This window comes from Myiozetetes cayanensis, unplaced genomic scaffold (assembly GCF_022539395.1).
Source record: "Myiozetetes cayanensis isolate MyiCay16 unplaced genomic scaffold, myiCay2020 scf32, whole genome shotgun sequence".
In the NCBI taxonomy this organism is placed as follows: domain Eukaryota; kingdom Metazoa; phylum Chordata; class Aves; order Passeriformes; family Tyrannidae; genus Myiozetetes; species Myiozetetes cayanensis.
This window is the reverse complement of record NW_026087544.1, coordinates 4,132,276-4,149,947: the sequence shown is the minus strand read 5'-3', so window position 1 is coordinate 4,149,947 and position 17,672 is coordinate 4,132,276. Positions and strand designations below refer to the sequence as shown.

General features: G+C 44.4%; 1 protein-coding gene across 2 annotated transcripts; it reads right to left on the bottom strand.

The window, feature by feature from the left end:
* Positions 1-88: 88 nt before the first annotated feature.
* Positions 89-10,492, bottom strand: LOC126646019 (bile acid receptor-like). Of its 2 annotated transcripts, none has more exons than XM_050327009.1 (11): positions 10,374-10,492; positions 6,468-6,592; positions 5,016-5,378; positions 3,976-4,116; positions 3,628-3,767; positions 3,431-3,538; positions 3,234-3,333; positions 2,008-2,136; positions 1,385-1,504; positions 1,016-1,129; positions 89-463 (listed from the first exon to the last, which is right to left on the bottom strand). In XM_050327009.1, the coding sequence occupies exons 2-11, from the start codon at positions 6,556-6,558 to the stop codon at positions 234-236; spliced, it is 1,536 nt and encodes a 511-aa protein (XP_050182966.1). In that variant the 5' UTR covers positions 6,559-6,592; positions 10,374-10,492; the 3' UTR covers positions 89-233. The 2 variants fall into 2 exon arrangements, with proteins under 2 accessions (XP_050182966.1, XP_050182967.1); XM_050327010.1 differs by having other exon boundaries at positions 3,431-3,535.
* Positions 10,493-17,672: the final 7,180 nt, after the last annotated feature.

Genomic DNA, 17,672 nt, shown 5'->3' with positions numbered 1-17,672 from the left:
CCGCCCACCTCCAGAGCAGCCCTGCCCGAGCCGGGCGGTCGCGCCATCCACCTCACACACCCCCGGGGGGCCCAGCGCTCGCCTGGGGCTTGACCGCGGGCACCTCCCCCGGCGCTCAGGGCAATTTAAACGTGTTTTCTTCCCCCCGCGACCCCGGAGCGCGGCCCCGAGAGCTCCGCGGGCACGGCCGGCCCCTCAGGGGCGGCGCGCGTGGGGGCGCGTGTTGGCGCCGCCTAGTGGAGGTCCCAGAGGTCGCGCAGGGGCGCGGCCAGGCGCGGGTCCCGCGCGCGCAGCGCCCCCGCGTGGGCGTGGCGGAGCGAGCGCAGCTCCGTGAGGCGCCCCAGGAGCCGCGCGAAGCGCTGCGGGTCCCGCGGGTGCTGCAGCTTCGAGTGCTTGTACAGGATCCACAGCAGCGGCTCCTGCAGCTCCTCCACGTGGCGCTTGTCCCTCAGGAGCGGGCGGTCTGCGGGAGAGCGGCGGGGAGAGAGCGCGGCGTGAGGGGGAGCCTGGGGGGCAAGTGGCACCCCCGCTGAGGGGGCAATGACAGCTCCCCTGAGGGGGCAAGTGGCGGCTCCCACGGGGGGAAAGTGACAGCTCCCCCGGGGTAAGTGACACCTTCCCTGAGGGTGTAAGTGACAGCTCCTTTGAGGGGGAAGTGGCACCTCCTATGACGGGACACCTCCCTGAGGGGGTAAGTGACACCTCCCCTGTGAGGGGATTAAGTGACATCTCCCCTGAGGGGTTAAGTGACACCTCCCCTGTGAGGGGATAAGTGACACCTCCCCTGAGGGGTTAATGACACCTCCCCTGAGGGGGTTAATGGCATCTCCCCTGAGGGGGTTAATGACATCTCCCCTGAGGGGGTTAATGACATCTCCCCTGAGGGGTTAAGTGACACCTCCCCTGAGGGGGTTAAGTGACAGTTTCCCCGGGTAAGTGGCTGCTCCCCCGAGGGGGTGACAATTCCCCTGAAGGGGGGGGCAAGTGGCAGCTTGTTGTCACCTCCCCAGCCTACCTGAAAAGAACACGGTGGTTGCTACCAGCAGAGCGTACTCGGTCTCGGTGACTTTGAGTTCCCCCATGCTTCGGTAGAAGTAGAACAGGGCGGTGATGAACTCCTCCGTTAGGCCTTAAAGATGGAGAAGAGAATTCCAAACCAATCACGAAAGTTGTGTTAGGGTTGTGCTGTGGAGCTTTGGGTTTATGTATGGCTCAAGGCTTTATCCTGGGATATAATCAAACACCACCTCTTCCTATGAGGATTTAATGCCTGTGTGTGTGACCAGAGCAGCTCAAGGAAGAGGGAGCCCGGTGGCCAGCAAAGCAAAAGATTCCCAGTATTTAGATTCTGAGATTCCCAGTATTTAGATTCTACTTCCATTACCTGTGGTAGTAGTGGAAGTTGGACTCTCTTCGTTGTGAGACATTTCCATGGAGTAAATGTTGTTCCTATCAAGGCTTTGAACGTGGCAACACGTCCCGTGATCAGAAAGTCTTGCATGACCTGGAACAAGACAGATGACACTTTCCAGCCAAGCTTGAACTGCCTTTAAATATATGTGTGTATCTGCTCTGCAGATATACAGCTGAAAATGTGGGAATTTTTCCCAGATCCAGGTAGGTATAAAAGAAATGTTCATTGGTTGCATGATTGGTGGTCAAAGTCTCTTGTGTTAAACTTGACACAGTGTATAATTAGTCAGTAATACAGCTAATATTAGCCATCCACCCCACAATTTATGCAAACACTCAAAATTGTTGCTTTTGTTTAGAACTAATGGGAGAAAACCAGAAATCTGTTCATTTAGCTATTAAAAATATAAACTGTGTGCCTTGAATAAAAAGCCTTTAAAAGGTACATTGTCATTAATGATACTATTCTAAGTACCGCTCTGCTTGGGGAGGTAATTATATGAGATCAAATGAATTAAAATGAATGGAAGTGGTTTTTTAAAACTGGCAGAACCTTCTACTGGTGTGAGTGAAAAGGTCCTTAATCAAACTTACTCTCACTTGTTGATGGCTGGCACTCGCTCATTCTCTGGTTGTATATTTGGGCTGATAGCAGGAACATTGCCTCAACTGTTGACCCTTTCAGCAGTGCAATCTGGTCCTCACTGGCTAAACTTTCAAATCCTGCAGAGAAAGGGACATGTTCAGAATCAGGGAAAGCTGGGGCTGCCTTTAAGCCCCTAACATGAGGTGATAAAATGATTTTTTAATTAATAAATGCCTTTACTAGAAAGGAGGAGCCATAGTTAAGTGATGCATGTACCAAGGACTGTTGGGATCTTTCCTGCTTTAGATGATTAAAAATAAAAAAATAAAAAAAAAAAAAAAGGAGGGGGTAGTTTTAGTGTCCAGTTTTAGAAGATTCACTGGAAGATAGAAGTGAAAATTTTGGGACTAAGCAAGACTTTATCCAAAATTTCTTCCTTATTTCTGGTATATATCACATGGCTTAGCACCTGATAAATCTGCTGCATTGCTTTGTGACTGGGTATCCCCCTTACTCATTGGTACATTATTATCTTTTTAAAATTTGTGTTCATCCTTTGACAAGCTTATTATCTGCACTTACAGTTCAACAGCAAAGGACCTTCAGAGGTTTTTTCTTAATCCTGATCAAAGCAGGATATGTAACACCATGAAAACAAAGAGCTCACCCATTCAACTCTTTCTCAGTGGTGCTAAATTACATCAAATATCTACCTTAGACTTGGTGATTGACTTTTGTCAGCAAGTTTTACAACGAAAAAATTACCACCCTCCCTGTCAAATGTCATTTTTGCCAGCTTTCCGTTGAAATGCAGTGGATTTAATTGCGTGTTCCCTTGTTCCTTATCGAAGGAAAATGTGAATAGGAGCACCTGGTCAGTCCCTTCTGTGCTGCCTTTTCCTTTGAAGGAACATCTGGTTTTTATTTTGATGATTATGATATATTGCAAAACTGGATTTCAGGGAATATGCAATCCACTCAAGATGGTATTTTGAGGCCCACGTGCTTCCAGCAAATGTCTCCACTCCACGTCAGAAATGGAAAAGAAACCAAATCATAGCAAGGTTTTCAAGTGAAAGCTTCTAAGTTTGTCCTCACGACAAGTAAATGGTAAGTTGGAAATAAAAAATAATCAGTTGAAAGCGTTTTTTTTTTTTCCTTCAAGCCTGTATTTTTGGGGGATTCACACCATCAGTACGGTTTCTGTAATATTTCCCCAAAGGTAGGAACTTACCTGGAAGTCTCTTTGTGAAGTCCACTAACACTTGGACGTGGACAACGGCTGTCTCAGAGAGCCGGAGAAAACTCTCCTCGGCACTCGCAGTTTCTTGTAGCTGCATGAAAGGGCATTTGGACATTGGGTATAACCCAGGCACAGTGCTGGGGACAGCAATAACTTAGCAATGCAGGCTGAGTGTGCTGGATACCTACAAACTTCTTGGCTTCCTCGAGGGGAATTGTGTATTTCTGGTGTGCTGCTACGATGTGGTCGAGAAGCTGATGTTCCCCTGGGGTAAGTTCCATCTTCTCTGGGATCTGCTGGAAAAAAAAATAAACCAATCAGGTGACAATGACTTGGGGAAAGATAAATGATAAAAAGAGGTATTTTAAATAGAAGAATATCCCACTTTTCCAGATCTTGTTGTAGATGATACATGCTTACTGTTCAGTCCCTCATCTTCCAGCTTTATGTTGCAAAGGAAACTGCTCTTCTGCTTGAAATTCTTCCTGAGTCGCTTTGACTTGCACTGGACTTCAGTCAGCAAACCTGCAAGGCATGTAAGTGACCATAAATATGTATATTTTGAATTAATTATGATTTGAAATCATCTTCTTTATTAGAGATGGGTCGAGTCAGGAGGCGTCACCCGTAAGGTAAAGTTTAGACCGATGTCATTTAATGAGAAGGGATTTACTTTGGGAAAGGCTTTGTCCAAGTTGATTAGTGCAGCAGGCAGCACGGGTGGAGCACTTACATTCTGCCAGCATTCCCACAGCTTTGCACTTCTTCAGGCGACATTCCTGACACTTCCTCCTCATGTACATGTCCATCTCGCAGTGCCCTCCGTTCTTGCATCGGTACACGGCGTTCTTGGTGATGCTGCGTCGGAAGAACCCTGCAAACGAGGGGCAGGTCATGACTGGAGCGATCTAAGGAGCTTTGTCTCTCAGTGATTTTAAAGAATTGAAAGTGCCTTTCAGGTTTGGTTGGTTTAGGCTTTTAAGTGGAAACATTACCTTGCTTTTAAATTTACTTTTTAACAACATAGTTATGTCTCGTTCTTTCTGACTGATAATAAATGCTGTTTTCCATACATGGAGTCATAAATCACAGAATATCCTGGGCTGAAAGGAGCACACAAAGATCGAGCCCAACTCCTGACCCTGCACAGGACAACCCCAAAAATTCCACCCTGTGCATGAGAGCATTGTCCAAACACTTCTTGAGCTCTGGCAGGTTTGGGGCTGTGCCCACTGCTCTGGGGAGCCTGTTCAGTGCCCAACCACCCTCTGGGGGAAGAACCTTTCCCTGAGATCCAACCTGCAGCCTGCCCTGACACAGCTCCAGCCATTCCCTCAGGTCCTGTCACTGCTCACAGAGAGCAGAGATTGGAGCTGCCCCTCTGCCTCCCCTCCAATATAACAAGTTAAATATAATTAGTAAGTCATTACTACTTGCTTTTATTTAATTTTAATAATAAGTAAAATTAATAACACTCAAGAAAATCTATAATAAATGGTCATGAGAAAATCAACACCTGCTTAAACAGAAGCTATTTTATTGAGTCATCTGTGGAAAAATGAGATGCTTGAGGTGCTCATATTAAATACCAACTGTGAAACCATTTCTTCAAAAAACGCTGTAAAAATGTGAATCTGGAGTAAGTGTGTTGGATAAGGGGCTCCTTAGATAAATTAGACCCCTCTGTAGAAACAGCTTAAACCCCAACAAAAGCTGTTTGCATAAATCACAGGAGAGGAACGCTGTGGGGCCAGCGCTGGGTCAGGTCCTCACCTTTGCAGCCCTCGCAGGTCAGGGCGTTGTAGTGGTACCCGGAGGCCTTGTCCCCACACACGACACACAGCTCCTCCTGCCCCTTCAGCCTCAGCGAGTGGGTCAGTCTGGGCCTCTTTAAGCCCTGGTACCCCCCGTCATCCACGTGGGGAGCCACGAAGGGGGGTTTGCTCAGCTCGCAGCTGCTGCCCACGCAGGGCCCGTCGCTGTACGGAGGGTCCAGGCCGTAAGTGCCGTACGGGGACAGAGGGGGCTGGGACTGCAGTGCCGGGGCAGCAACTGGCACTGCTGAGTACTGGCAGTAAGGGGCACTCTGGAAATCCGGCTCTGGTAGCTGGTAGTTGATGTGCTCCGGCAAAACGTCTGAACACGGGGAAAAATGGAAAGTGAAATAAAAGCCTGCAGAATATCTCAACATCAGCTATTTAAACGTTTAAATATTTTTCATAGATTTAATATCACAGCTCTTAGAGGAACGCGTTTTCAGATGGGCAGACTGACACGCTGTTTTTAAATGTACTACCTGTAATGTTCTTAAGTAAAATCTTAAGTGTTGTAAAGATGGCTCAGTGATGGTTTGGACAGTGTCATGTGGATGCCACTGGACTATTGTTAGTACATCACTGAATAGCAGTTGCCAACTGATGATGCAGCTGCCTTTAGCTCTTACACTTGAGGGTTGTTTGTTGTTCACGTTACAGTCAAATATCTTCCATAAGTGAATGTTTTAATGAGTGAAATTTTAGTTATCAATGCATATCTCAGGCATCATTTTGAAAATGTTGCACAAGAGTCTCAGAAAGATGGTCTAGAAATCATTGAATGGTAAAAATTACTGTGATAGGAGTCTTAAAGTTGAAGTCAATAGAATAAAAAGCAGATCTTGTTTTATTTTGTATTTCCCCATATATAAGTCTTTATAGTTATGAGATTTCATTTTACCTAAATGTAGGTACAGAATTGTAAAGAGAGTTTTGTCATGCCCTTCTCTAAGTTTTAATTTCATCCACACACAACTACCAAAGCAAGCCTGTGCAACATGCATCGTGTTTCATTCTTCCTTTGGGACAGTTCAAATCTCTATAAAACCAAGTTGGAAACCGTTTTCAAGGCAATTTGGAGTTCTTTTTCTTTTTCATGGGCTTCAGGTCCTGCCTTTACTCTTCCAGAATCCAATTTTGCAATTTAACATATAGAATATGCCTTATCTATTTATAATGTATCTGGAGCACTGCAATAAAAGCTGTGTCTTCTCCATGCAAGTCCAAGGGAGGCAGCACCAGGAATGTTTATAAGGAACAATCAGTCAGAATAATCACATTTCAATACTGGCAGTCAGAGGTGTAGCTTCTAAGAGCTTTAAAGGTAAACTAAAACAGAGAAAAAAATGGGAATTCCCACAGGTGTTCATTTTACTGTAGTTTCAGGATATAAAGCTGTTGCTTCACTCACCGTAGTACTGGATGGGCTCGGGGAGACAATACCCATCGGGCACGGTGACAAAGGTGTTGGCCATGCCCTGCTCCCAGCTGCACTGCTTCATCCCCCCTGCTGGGGGCTGGCTTTGGAACGGCGACCTGGAGAAAGGGAACAGCAAGAGAAACGTGCCGTGAGAAAGAATTGCTGGGTAGGTTTGGACACGGAGATAAACCCAGAAAACTCCACAGTACAGGAGGGTTTGAGATCATTAGAAAATCAGAGGTACAAAGTCACGTAACAGCCTCGGTGAGGCTACAAAATGTTTGACTGTCCTCGTAGTGCAGATTCAGAATAGAGTCCATTTCTAAATCTCCAAGTTATAGTAGAACTGGTTTGCTCTGAATTTTACACAGAACCACAGTGGGGGAATCGAATTAATCCCTAGTAAATTCTCATGTTTGGGAAGATTAAATACAAAAACTTGTTTTGGGCATGAGTTGGAACATCTGCACTAGCGTGGATGTCCTGTTTGTGCACAAAGAGGGACTTTTAGTGAATTTGTTTCTTCCACTCTTTATGCAGATCTGAAGCAAGTAAATAAAGGAAAATAGCATGGAAAGGCCAGCATGGAATATCTGTTCTTCCCCACGTAAATAGTTGTTTATGCAGTAGAAGTCAGCCTTGCTTAAGCACTGCCTGATTTACATTTAAGAGCTGGGTTTGGGTTCACATTCACAGAGCAAACCTCTGGTACTGCTGAGCAATTGAGAGGGAATGGAGTAGCCATAATTAGAGGAGTTAGTAGGAAATGTTTTCCTTGCCCCCTTGTCCCTCTGCATGTGGAATGTGCTCACTGGTTAAACAAATGTTGAGTCTGTGCCCGTTGAGTAAGGGCTGTATGAGCCAATTTGCCCCTGAACCACTCACAGGCTTTGCCTGGGCAGACAGAAAGGACAGAAAAGATGAAAAAAGGCATGGAAGTATTTGGAAAATACAGCAAAAGCAAAAGGATTCTCTGTATGTGCCTCTTGCAGAATTTACAGCAATTTGGGTTTAAAAATCTTCCTGGAAGGACTCACATGGTGGGGTTTGGGCAATACCTACACCTTGCTGTGATTGAGTAAATGAATGTATCATCCCAGGAAACCTGAACTGAAGTCCTGCCTGGAAGGACAGACATCCCTTCCCCCAAACTGGAGTATCTTTGGGAATGAACACTTTCGCTTTGTGTTGTCAGCAGAAGGTGAAAGGATGCAGCGAGGCTGGAATGTTGGGGTTTTTTGTTATCTCTGCTAGTAAATATTTGTTTCAGAGCAGAATGACTCACTGAATCATGAGGTCCTTATCAGTTAGATCAATTTGGCCTGGGCAAAGTCTACATTTTTTCCCAAAAATGTGTATTTGCCAAAGAGACGCGTTTCTGAATTCCTGTAGCTTCTTTAAATAAAAATAGAAAAACGAATAGAAACTAAAATAAAATTACACTGATCCAGTGTGATAAAAACAGTATATTGGGAGCATGAAGTGCATATTACCAAATGTTAAGTGGTCAGTTGATTAAATGTTCTAAATCTTCGAAGGAAATTTTCCTTAGGCAAAGTTTCCTCACATCAGGATTTGAGGAAGTATGAGAAAGGATTTAGCAATGGGCTTTTTAAAAAAATAAAACCAGAAAGAACAGAGTAAGATACATAAGGAAGGAACTTCATCTCCCAGGATGGGAAAGTTTTGATTATTTGTAAGAGTGACTGTGATCGTGGTGTGTTCCAACCTTTGCCTCACCCCTGGTCTGTGAGTGAGGCATGCCCCAGGGAAGCCTCCTCCAAACTCAGATCCATTAAATGCTGCTCTCCCCAGAGCTCAGTGGCCATCCCAAATCCCTCACACCTCCTGGGAGTGAGCCATGACCTACGGGACACTTCCTGAGCCCACACAGATGCTCATTAACCCTTGGCCAGGCTGGCAAGTGAATTCTGCATGTGCCCAGCACAGTGAGGCTCTGGAGCCCCTGGCAGAACGTACCACACGTGCCCAGTTGTAATTTTCAAACCATAATAACTTGGATAAAGCTGAAATAAGGTTGGAGTGACAGGTTTGGGTGTTTGGGGCAGTTACAGCCGTGCCCTTCCCAAACCAAAATGTTTTGTGCCCATTTTTCTCTTTTCAGTGCATTCACAATATAACCAGATGTTTGTGTGTGAGTGCTTTAAAAGGAAGCAAAAATTTAAGTATGTTCCCAGAGATAGCACATAAAGGTCTTTACCCTGAAAAGTGGAAATAACTGAAAAGAAAAGAAGATGATTTTTTTAATCCCTTGTTTCATAGAATCCCAACACAGATAGGATGGGACTCTTCAGTCCTCAGTCACGCAGACCGGCCTGAAAGAAAATATCATCTGTGCAAAGGCACACAAATTCTCTGATTTTCCCTCTTCTGCTGGGAATTTTCATATGTGAAATCCTGACCAGGTGGGGAAAGGTGTTTTTTGAGAAGAACAGGTGACCTTCACTTTGGGTTGTTTAAGCACGTTGGAAAATGTTGCGCTTTTACGGGCTTAGTTTTGCCCGTGATCAAAAACGTCCAAAATAATCCAGAATGTGTGTCAATTCAAGGGGTTGCTTATCCACCTAATGCAAAAATTCAGCCAAGTTCAGTTCTTAGTCCCAGCTGAAAAACTTGTCAATTTATAAAAGATGGAAACCGTGAAGAAAAAAAAAGCCATTGACTGATAAAAGCAAAGTAGAACCATAAATAGAATGTACATGTTCAGACTAGAATCTGTGCTGTACATCTATTTACTGCTATTTATGGTGACAGATGTGGTTTTCATCATTTTTATTGCTACAAAACCCCATATCATAAAGTAACATATCATCAACTTCTCAAATTTATTAAGATGCAAAACATCCTTCACGTAGCAGAGGCACAGGGAGCCCTTCCAGGGCTCTGGGCTGACAGTGCTTCAGCTGCTTTCGTAAATATTTTGACAATGGAGCCATGGAGAAATTTCTTGTTTACAGGGAATTTTAGGAACTCGAGCTGAAGGTCTTCACCAACTATTTGAGCACACCTTGGGGCACGTTAATGATCACATAGTGGAACTCGAAGAGCACGTTTCAGTCTCGGTGTTAATCCCTGTCCTTTGCTTGCTGCTGGAAGCAAAGCTTTTTTTTATATTATTTGTGAAAATTTAAACCAAAAACTGAAAAAAGAACATGTTAACTCAGTGCAATCAGTGGCATCTGTGTGTGATGCCAGGTGATATAGTCAACTTCACTCAAGCAATTTAGTAATCACTTGATTAATTAAAGGCTGATTTCGCAGGGGAAGCTGTAGGATCACTTAGCTGATCCTGTGTGCAGATTATATGCATTATTAAGGTTTTATCTGTTCCCCTCAGTTTTAATATGTCAAGAAGCTCCCCAAAGCTACCCTTGGAAGCAATTCCACTTTTCTACCCCTTAACTGTGTTCCCTCCTGGTCATATAATAATCATAATAAGAACTGGCTTATTTCACTAATGGACTGTGTTGCAGTTATCTTGAAATCTTCCTTTAGAATTGTTACCTCCATGGATAATTATTTCAACGCTATAATTTTTATACATTGTAAAATAAGAGGTTAGAGGTTGTTTGAAACTCATAGATTGCCAGGTACTTTCGGGACAGGAAACAAATAATTTAATTTAAAGTTGTTTTTCTTCCCTCTGTCTGTCCAATGAAGTACTGTTGGAACAAACCCTTGGCAGTAGGATACCAAATTTAAAAGTACGTATTTTCTGTTTTCATTTAGTCAGATGTTTAAAAGAAAGAAAAAAAAAGGGGAAAAAGAAGGAAAAAAAGACCAATGCCCGAAATATTTTCACATGGTAAATTGATGTCTGGCTGGAGCAGCAACTTATAATCCCAGAGCATGCAGAGAAGGAAATTAAATACTCACGGTGGTTCCAGGGAGCTCCTCTCTCCCGGGGAGTCCGTCGGGCTGCAGCGCTGAGCCCAGCTCTGGTCCCAGCCCTGATCCAGCTGGAGCAATGCAGGCCTTTCCCTATTTATCAGTTCCTGTGCACACCCCAGGCTGCAGACACTCCACAGAGCAGCGCTCCGGCTCCGAGACACCAACTTCCCACACAGCCCTGCCTGGGGTCGGAGCGAGGGCAGCTGCGAGCCCACATAAATCAAATCCCAACTGGGTCAGCAGGGCCAGAGGCCATGGGGACCCTCACGTCACTGCTTCCCAGAGCGCTCCCTGCCCCGCCACCAAATATTCTGCTTTCTTGCTAGGATTTCAAACTCTCCCTTTCTGGTGGCTTCTCCATCGACACGTCGCAGTGCGGGCGGGAAATGTTGGTTTACCGGGCAGAGCAAGCACTGCAATCGTATTATTTGGGGATTTCTGCATGACATGATCATTTCATTTGGAAACTCTGGACTAGGGCAGGATCTCCAAACACCAAACTTGGCCTCCCTGCTCTGATCCTGACATCCCTGGCACTCACAAAGCTCACCTGTGCATTAGGCTCATTAACGATTTCAGTGAATTCAGGTTCATGTTGCTGCTAATTTTGCAAAATTCCATTCTTAAACCCCCAAGTATTTCCATTATTAATAATTTCTAAGGACTTAGTATTACTGTTTGATGTTTTCATCATTTCCTAGGTAGAAGATGGGACACTTTGGAGAGGGAATCTCCTGCTGTTCCATGTGCTCCTTAATGTGTTGCCCAGCAGGTTGCAAACCTCCTCACTCCCTTCCTGTCTAGGCAGTTCCATTTACCTCAGGAAAAACTGGTTCTGTTCTATACTGCATGGAATTAGGTGGCAAAAGGCTAAAATAATTTCCTGTTGGATATCTCACAGCAAAGTCACTTAAAATAGTCTTTAGGGACAGTAGGTTTTCATGGATACACAGCAAACTGACATCACCCTGCAAAGGAGGGTCATATTTGTATTCCATGGGCTCCAGAGAAAAGTAGCAATAAGGCTACTTAAATCCATGTAAAAGGGCACTCATTTAGGAGTCTTGGAGTGGAGTGTTTGAGTTTGACTTTCAAGAACTAATGGGATTGACTGACAGATGTTATTTGAGCATATTAGGGTTTTTTTTTTTAAGTTTTCAAATGTCCTGCATTGATCAGGTGTGGTGATGGAGGGCTGGAATGCATTGATGATGCAGCAGACATGAAGATAATGATCTTGCAAGCTTTATTATGATCAGCATTTGTCTTTCTGGCAAAAGCAGCCTCAGACAGCAACTTACTAAATTGTTGAAAAAACCCTCAGTGGTAAAAGTGAAGAATTTACAATTGATGGAATGAAGATTTTTTTTCATAGCAGTACCTCTTTCACATATCCCGTTGGCTTTTTCATCCAGCCATTCTCATGGAAGCTAGAAAAACAAGCAGAGGGTTTGTAGAGCATTACCTTTAGCTTGTAAATACTACTGACTTGTATTTTTAGCACTTTTTCTGATAGAAGCCACCTCACTGATAAGCTGGTCAAATGTAACTGTGGGATATGAGTATTTAGAGCCTTGTTGACTCTGGGGAACCTGAAGCCCAGTTTTTTAAAAGGTATCAAATCCCCATTCTGTTCAGTTTATAAAGCCCAGTGCACTCAGAGTAAATTAAATCTCTAAAATAAAAATGTAAGAACCTAAAACTTACTCGTAGTAGGAATAAACAGCAGTGCCATGTTCAGTATTAGCCTGTGGTTGTTCGCTCCAACCCCCCACGCTGTCTCATAGCTGCAGTAATAAAACCACTGTGCATAGTCATGCAGTGATTCAGCCCAGGTGACTGGTTAAACACATGTACTTATGTTCAAATACAGATAGTTACATTATTTTAACAAATCACTGTTCCTACTCAAAGCTTAGCATGACAAAAATGGGAGACCTGAGGGCACACCTGAGTCACCAAAAGCACTGCTTGAAAGAAGAGGACAAGAAAGTTTTCCATGTTTGGAAAGGATCAAGAAACAAAGAGGTTATTTAGGAGTAAGGGAGGTTTAAATTAGATATTAGAGAAAGCAATTACTGTGGTAAAAATAGCACTGGAGTAAGTTGCTTGTACAATCTTCTTCACCGGATATTTGGAAGATCAGTTTGGGCAGAACTTGAGAATTGTTATTTTGGTCTGTAAAGGAGGAAAAAGGATTTTTAAGCTCCCTTCCAGCTCTGTTTGCTTTTGTTTTCCTATACATAACATCAGTTTTACAAAGCACTGCTCACTGATGAAGTCTCGGATCAGTCACATACCCAGAGCCATTTTGGTGGGCAAAGTAAATAATCACAGACTCCAAGCATGAAATACCAGAGGTGAGTAAACAAAACCCTACTCATGGACATGGCCTGAAAATACTGGCTGCCCAAATCCATGCCATGAGCCCACATCTAGAAGTGGCACCAAAGTGGAGAGTTTTGAGGGATGTTTTCCACAGAAACAAGGCACGTTTTCCCCGGAAAATAAGCAGATGTGGTGACAGCAGCCTGACCTGGACACTGCATTGCAGCGCTCGGGCAGCCTCACTGGGAGCTGCTGTGCAGCTGAACCTCCGTGGAGCCTTTGGGCAACTGGGGCTGAGGGTTTGGTGAGTGGGGAAACTGGAGATGAAGGAAGGGTTGCCCTGGGTCGATACCTGTCGAGAGAACCTGTTTTCAAGCTCAGCAGAGTTCCTCGTTCATCTGAACTGGAGGTTTTAGATCTCTGTGACTTGCTTGGTGTCCGAATAGTTAAAGGAAATCGTATCCACTCCAGCTGGATCTTCTCTACATAACTGACCCGTTTGGCTTGATCTGCTATTGGATTGTTTACGTAACTCCAGTAATTAACCACTATCAGCCTCATTAATGAAACATAAACCACCTCTTCTGCTCATTTATAAAGCATTTGTCAAACAAAACTCAAACAAGGGGCAGAATCTCAGCAGAGGAGCAGTCCTCCAAAAGCTACTGAGCCCTGACTGCGAGTCACCACGGTCACTTTGTTGTTGTTTTTCAGTAGAACCGAAACAGAAGTGATGGCATGGCCTGTTGCTCTTGGCTAACTTCTCCCCAGACCATCTGAGATCTGTCACATGAGGGCAAGGATGCCTCGGCAACTATTTTGGCCATTTCAGTACAAAATACTGATGTTCCAGCTCATTACTGTAAATCTTTGAATGATGAAAGCAAGAGTCAAATACTAAACGATTTGGGAGCTCTTGGAAAACTAATTGCTCATTACAGTAATCGTTGTTCTATGTGAGCTAAAGGTTATATTGAAATATAGACGATTTCATTACAGGATTAAATCTCTCCTAGTAAACTGTTCTAGGCAATAGTAAAGAAAGTTGAGTATTAACAATAGCAGCTCATGTATTAAAGTGATCTAACCTAAGCTTTACCTATTTCTGTTTTAGAGAGATAAAATGGTTTATAGGCATAAAATACACTGGCAGACAAATCCTTGCTAAAAATTTGCTGTTCTGAGAGCTTGCATTTATAATTTGTTAAGGAACTCATGAAAAAACTGCAAGTTTTCTGTTCCTTTTCTCTCCTGGATTATTTATTCATCTTCCAAAGGTGCAGCAGTTGTGGCTCTGTTGGGATTTTGTGTGTGGTCATGGATGGACCTCAGTCCTGGGTGAGAAACAGCACAAAGCCTCAGGAGCAGCAATTTTGGGTGTTGGTGTGACCTTGCCCAGTGAACAGCTCCCATTTAGCGTTGTGGAGCACGAGGTCATCCAGGCGAGTTAGTGGGAGATAATGTAGATTATAAACTCTTCTGGTTTGCATCAAATGCATCAGGATCAGATCAGAAGAGAAATAACTCTGGAGAAGATGGCAAGTTCTTGTTAAGTTCCTAAATACTTTCATGGGAGGAAATATTGAAATATCAGACCAGAGAGGAAAACCAATTTTGATATTTTTAAGACAGATTTTTTCCTTAATCATGAAGTCGTTGGGTAGTGTCACCATGCATTTTCTAACAGGCTTGTAATGCAAATCATGAAGAGCTAAACAGTTGAAATACATTGAATTTTAATGCAAGAGCCAAACTGCTTTAAACTTACCTGAAAATCTCAAGACAGCCTACAAAATGTTCCTGTTCCTGAAGGCAGAGGAGGTACAAGAAGCTCATCCATTCTACACTCACAATGTGCATGGGTACCCTGACATCTCCTCCTTTAAGTGTCTTGTGCCAAATCTGTTTCCCCTTGGCTGCAAGACCAATATTTGTCAATAAAATACTCCAGTACATTGATATTCAGCCAGGCACGATGTGAAAGAAGATAAAGATCTTAATTAAGCTTGATTACAATCTCCTGCAGGGATCTCAGAGCTGGTAATTCATAGGGAATACTTGTAACTTTAAGCACTGAAGTGACTGTACTTGGTAGGTACAGCAAAGGGAAGCCAAGTCCTGGACCTGATTTCCATAAAGCAGAAGATCTTGACACTCTGTATTAAGCATTACAAAACAATTATGGTGGAATCCCTTGCTCAGCACTTTATCAGCAGTGGAGTCTTGCTGCTGAGGGACTGAACTAACTGGATACATCCATTTATCAATGATAATGCTTTTCCTTTTTTCCAGCCTGGATTCCATCTTGAGGACATTTGTTTTAGTAGGAAAAAGAATATTAGACTCATAAATGTGAGTGCTGTGGCGCAATGGGTGACTCCTCAAGATTTATCAAAGCAGGGTAATTAGGATGAACAATAAGAGTGAGTTTCTTGGCAATAACTTTTGTCACAGGACAACTCTGGTTTATGCCACGTTAATCCACCTTGAAGTATGGGAAGTGCAAGAGGAAGATTCACTTGGCCCCCTGGTCTGAAACTCTGTGCTGCAGTTTTGTTGAGGGCAGTGCCAGTGAAACTGTGAGAGGAGCTGATGGTTTGGGTTGGAAGGGACATTAAAGCTCATCCAGTCCCACTCCCTGCCATGGGCAGGGACACCTTCCACCAGCCCAGGTTGCTCCAAGCCCCGTCCAACCTGGCCTTGGACACTTCCAGGGATGAGGCAGCCACAGCTTCTCTGGGCACCCTGTGCCAGGGCCTGTTACCAACCTCTCTGATAACTTTTTCTGTGCTTTGGGTCTGTTTGGATTTCTTTTCTTTGTGATTTTCCTGCTGTGATGAAGAACCTCCTGAGCTGTTACTCAGCAATGTTACATATTTACCCCATCACAGAAATACTGTTTCTGACTTTTCAAAGGTGGCCTGGAAACAGTTTGGGCTCTGCAGCACAGCGTTGCTGTCTCAGAGTATCTCAGTTTGCCTCTATCCAGCGTTCCCTTTCTCCTGCTACAACAAACCCATGTTCTGTTTGACAAAATGCAGCCATGTGGTTAAGAGTTATTAAAAGCATTAAAGCATTAACCTCTTGTAACCTCATTTTTCACTTTGTACACACACATAAGTGTTTAATCGAATTGAAGTTAAACACTAAAAAGTTTGAGAGGCCAAATTTATACATTCCCTTTGGTTTACACAGAATTGATGTGATAAAGCCAAGGGAATTAGAAAGCACCACTACTCAGAAAATGCTCATCCGCTGATTTGTTTAAGCTCTGTTGCTCCACACTCCAAGTTTTGGTGACAAGCATTCCCAGCATTTAAATCAAGGAGCTTTGTCCTACTGGGATCCACTCCGTGTGCTGGCGCCACGCTGAGTTACTCTGCTGCCCTTTGGAAGTTGAAGAAATGATTCCATGTCAAAAGATCTGCTGGAGAGGGGCTGAGCACCATCCCTTGGTGGGTGGGGGTGGTGTCATAGGCTCCCATCTCCCTCATTCTGGAATTTTATTCCAAGCAGCCACAGAGGGAATGAACCGGTCCTGGAATTTATACTCTGGTACAGCAGTGCTGGCCCTGTTAGCATGGAAGGGCAGGGTGGCATCTCTGCCACCAAGGAGAGGTGAGGGTTAAATCAGGAGTGTAAACCCAGGGAACAGAACAGGGCAGAGGTTCAGACACATCCCAGTGCAGCTCCTGCACAGGTGAAATGATCCTTCCTCCAGCTGGTGGATGTGAACTGGAATTCCCAGTGCTGCATTTCCAAAAGGCTCCTTGAGTGCCTGAGTGAAGTGGAACCTCAGGGGCTGCAGGTTTGATTTCACTTTGAAACTCCCTGTGTTGAACGAAGTGACAAACAGGAAGGTGGCTCTGGAACACACAGATCATTCCATGGAGCTGTGTCAGGCCTGCTCCAGGAGCCACAGAGGAAAATGGATGTACTGGGAGAGGCTTGGAAGGCACACATGGAGCTGGGAATATGAGCAGAGGGAAGTGACAGGAGCTGCTGAACTGCACACGTGGGGTCATGTGGGGATGTAAAAGTGGGACAGGGAAAAAAGCCCTGGGTAAAACTTGGGGGTGTCGTGTCCATCTTGGGCAGGGCAATCTTTGACCAACTCATCCCATAACCAGAACGACAAACACAGCAATATTTGTCAGTTTTCCCAATGTTCAAGAATTGCCCATTAGGAAAAAGGAATTCTGATAACAAGTTGTCTTAGCTTTTTAATATTCTCTAATAAGACGAAAAGTAGGGAAGGACCACAAGGTGCAACGTGCCATAAAGCACAGGCTGGACCTTTAGCTCCACAGTTCCCACATTTGCAGAATAGCTCTCATACTTCACTAATTAATCTGATTCTGATGAAATATTCCAAATGGAGCTGCTTACTCCATTCTCTGCTGCATCCAGTGCATGTTTAGAGATTGTTGCTTATATAAAATGACCCCATTCAGCACTTCTTGATTATCTCTGGGGTCACAAGGGATCCTTCATCTGATAAAGCACCCCGGAGTTTTCTCATGTGTCTGTGTGAATGGGGATTTAAGCTTGAAAGATGATTCAAGCCAGAGGGAGTCCTGTTAAAATATTATCATTGAAAACGTTGTAGTGAAGTCAGCGACACTGAACAAATTTGTGGCACGGAGTCGGGCAAAGCCTCAAGGACACCCCGGATCACCAACAGTAGCTTCAATAAGCAAATAAGAATCAAAGCAGCAAGTCAGCACTGCAGAGCTCGTTATTTTGAGTGGCGGATGTTTACTGTGGGGAGGGACAAACAGGAGGATCAGATAAGACGGCAGCCCCACAGATCCCCGCGGGATTGATCGCGCTGTGCGAGGAGCAGCCCCGGAGATAACGGGAGCCGGGGTCAAGGACCGGCCCTGCGCAAACAGGCTGTGCCGAGCGGAGCCCTCCCGCAGCCAGGGCCCGTCCCGGCTCCTCCGGCACCTTCTG

What these genes read in the sequence shown, in the direction of transcription:
- LOC126646019 (XM_050327009.1), bottom strand. Translation starts at nt 6,558, where the DNA reads ATGAAGCAGTGCAGCTGGGAGCAGGGCATGGCCAACACCTTTGTCACC. An exon ending in CCAGCCATCAACAAGTGAGA is followed by an intron (nt 1,505 to 2,007) that starts GTAAGTTTGATT and finishes GTCTTGTTCCAG; the next exon opens with GTCATGCAAGACTTTCTGAT. An exon ending in AACCACCGTGTTCTTTTCAG is followed by an intron (nt 464 to 1,015) that starts GTAGGCTGGGGA and finishes GCTCTCCCGCAG; the next exon opens with ACCGCCCGCTCCTGAGGGAC.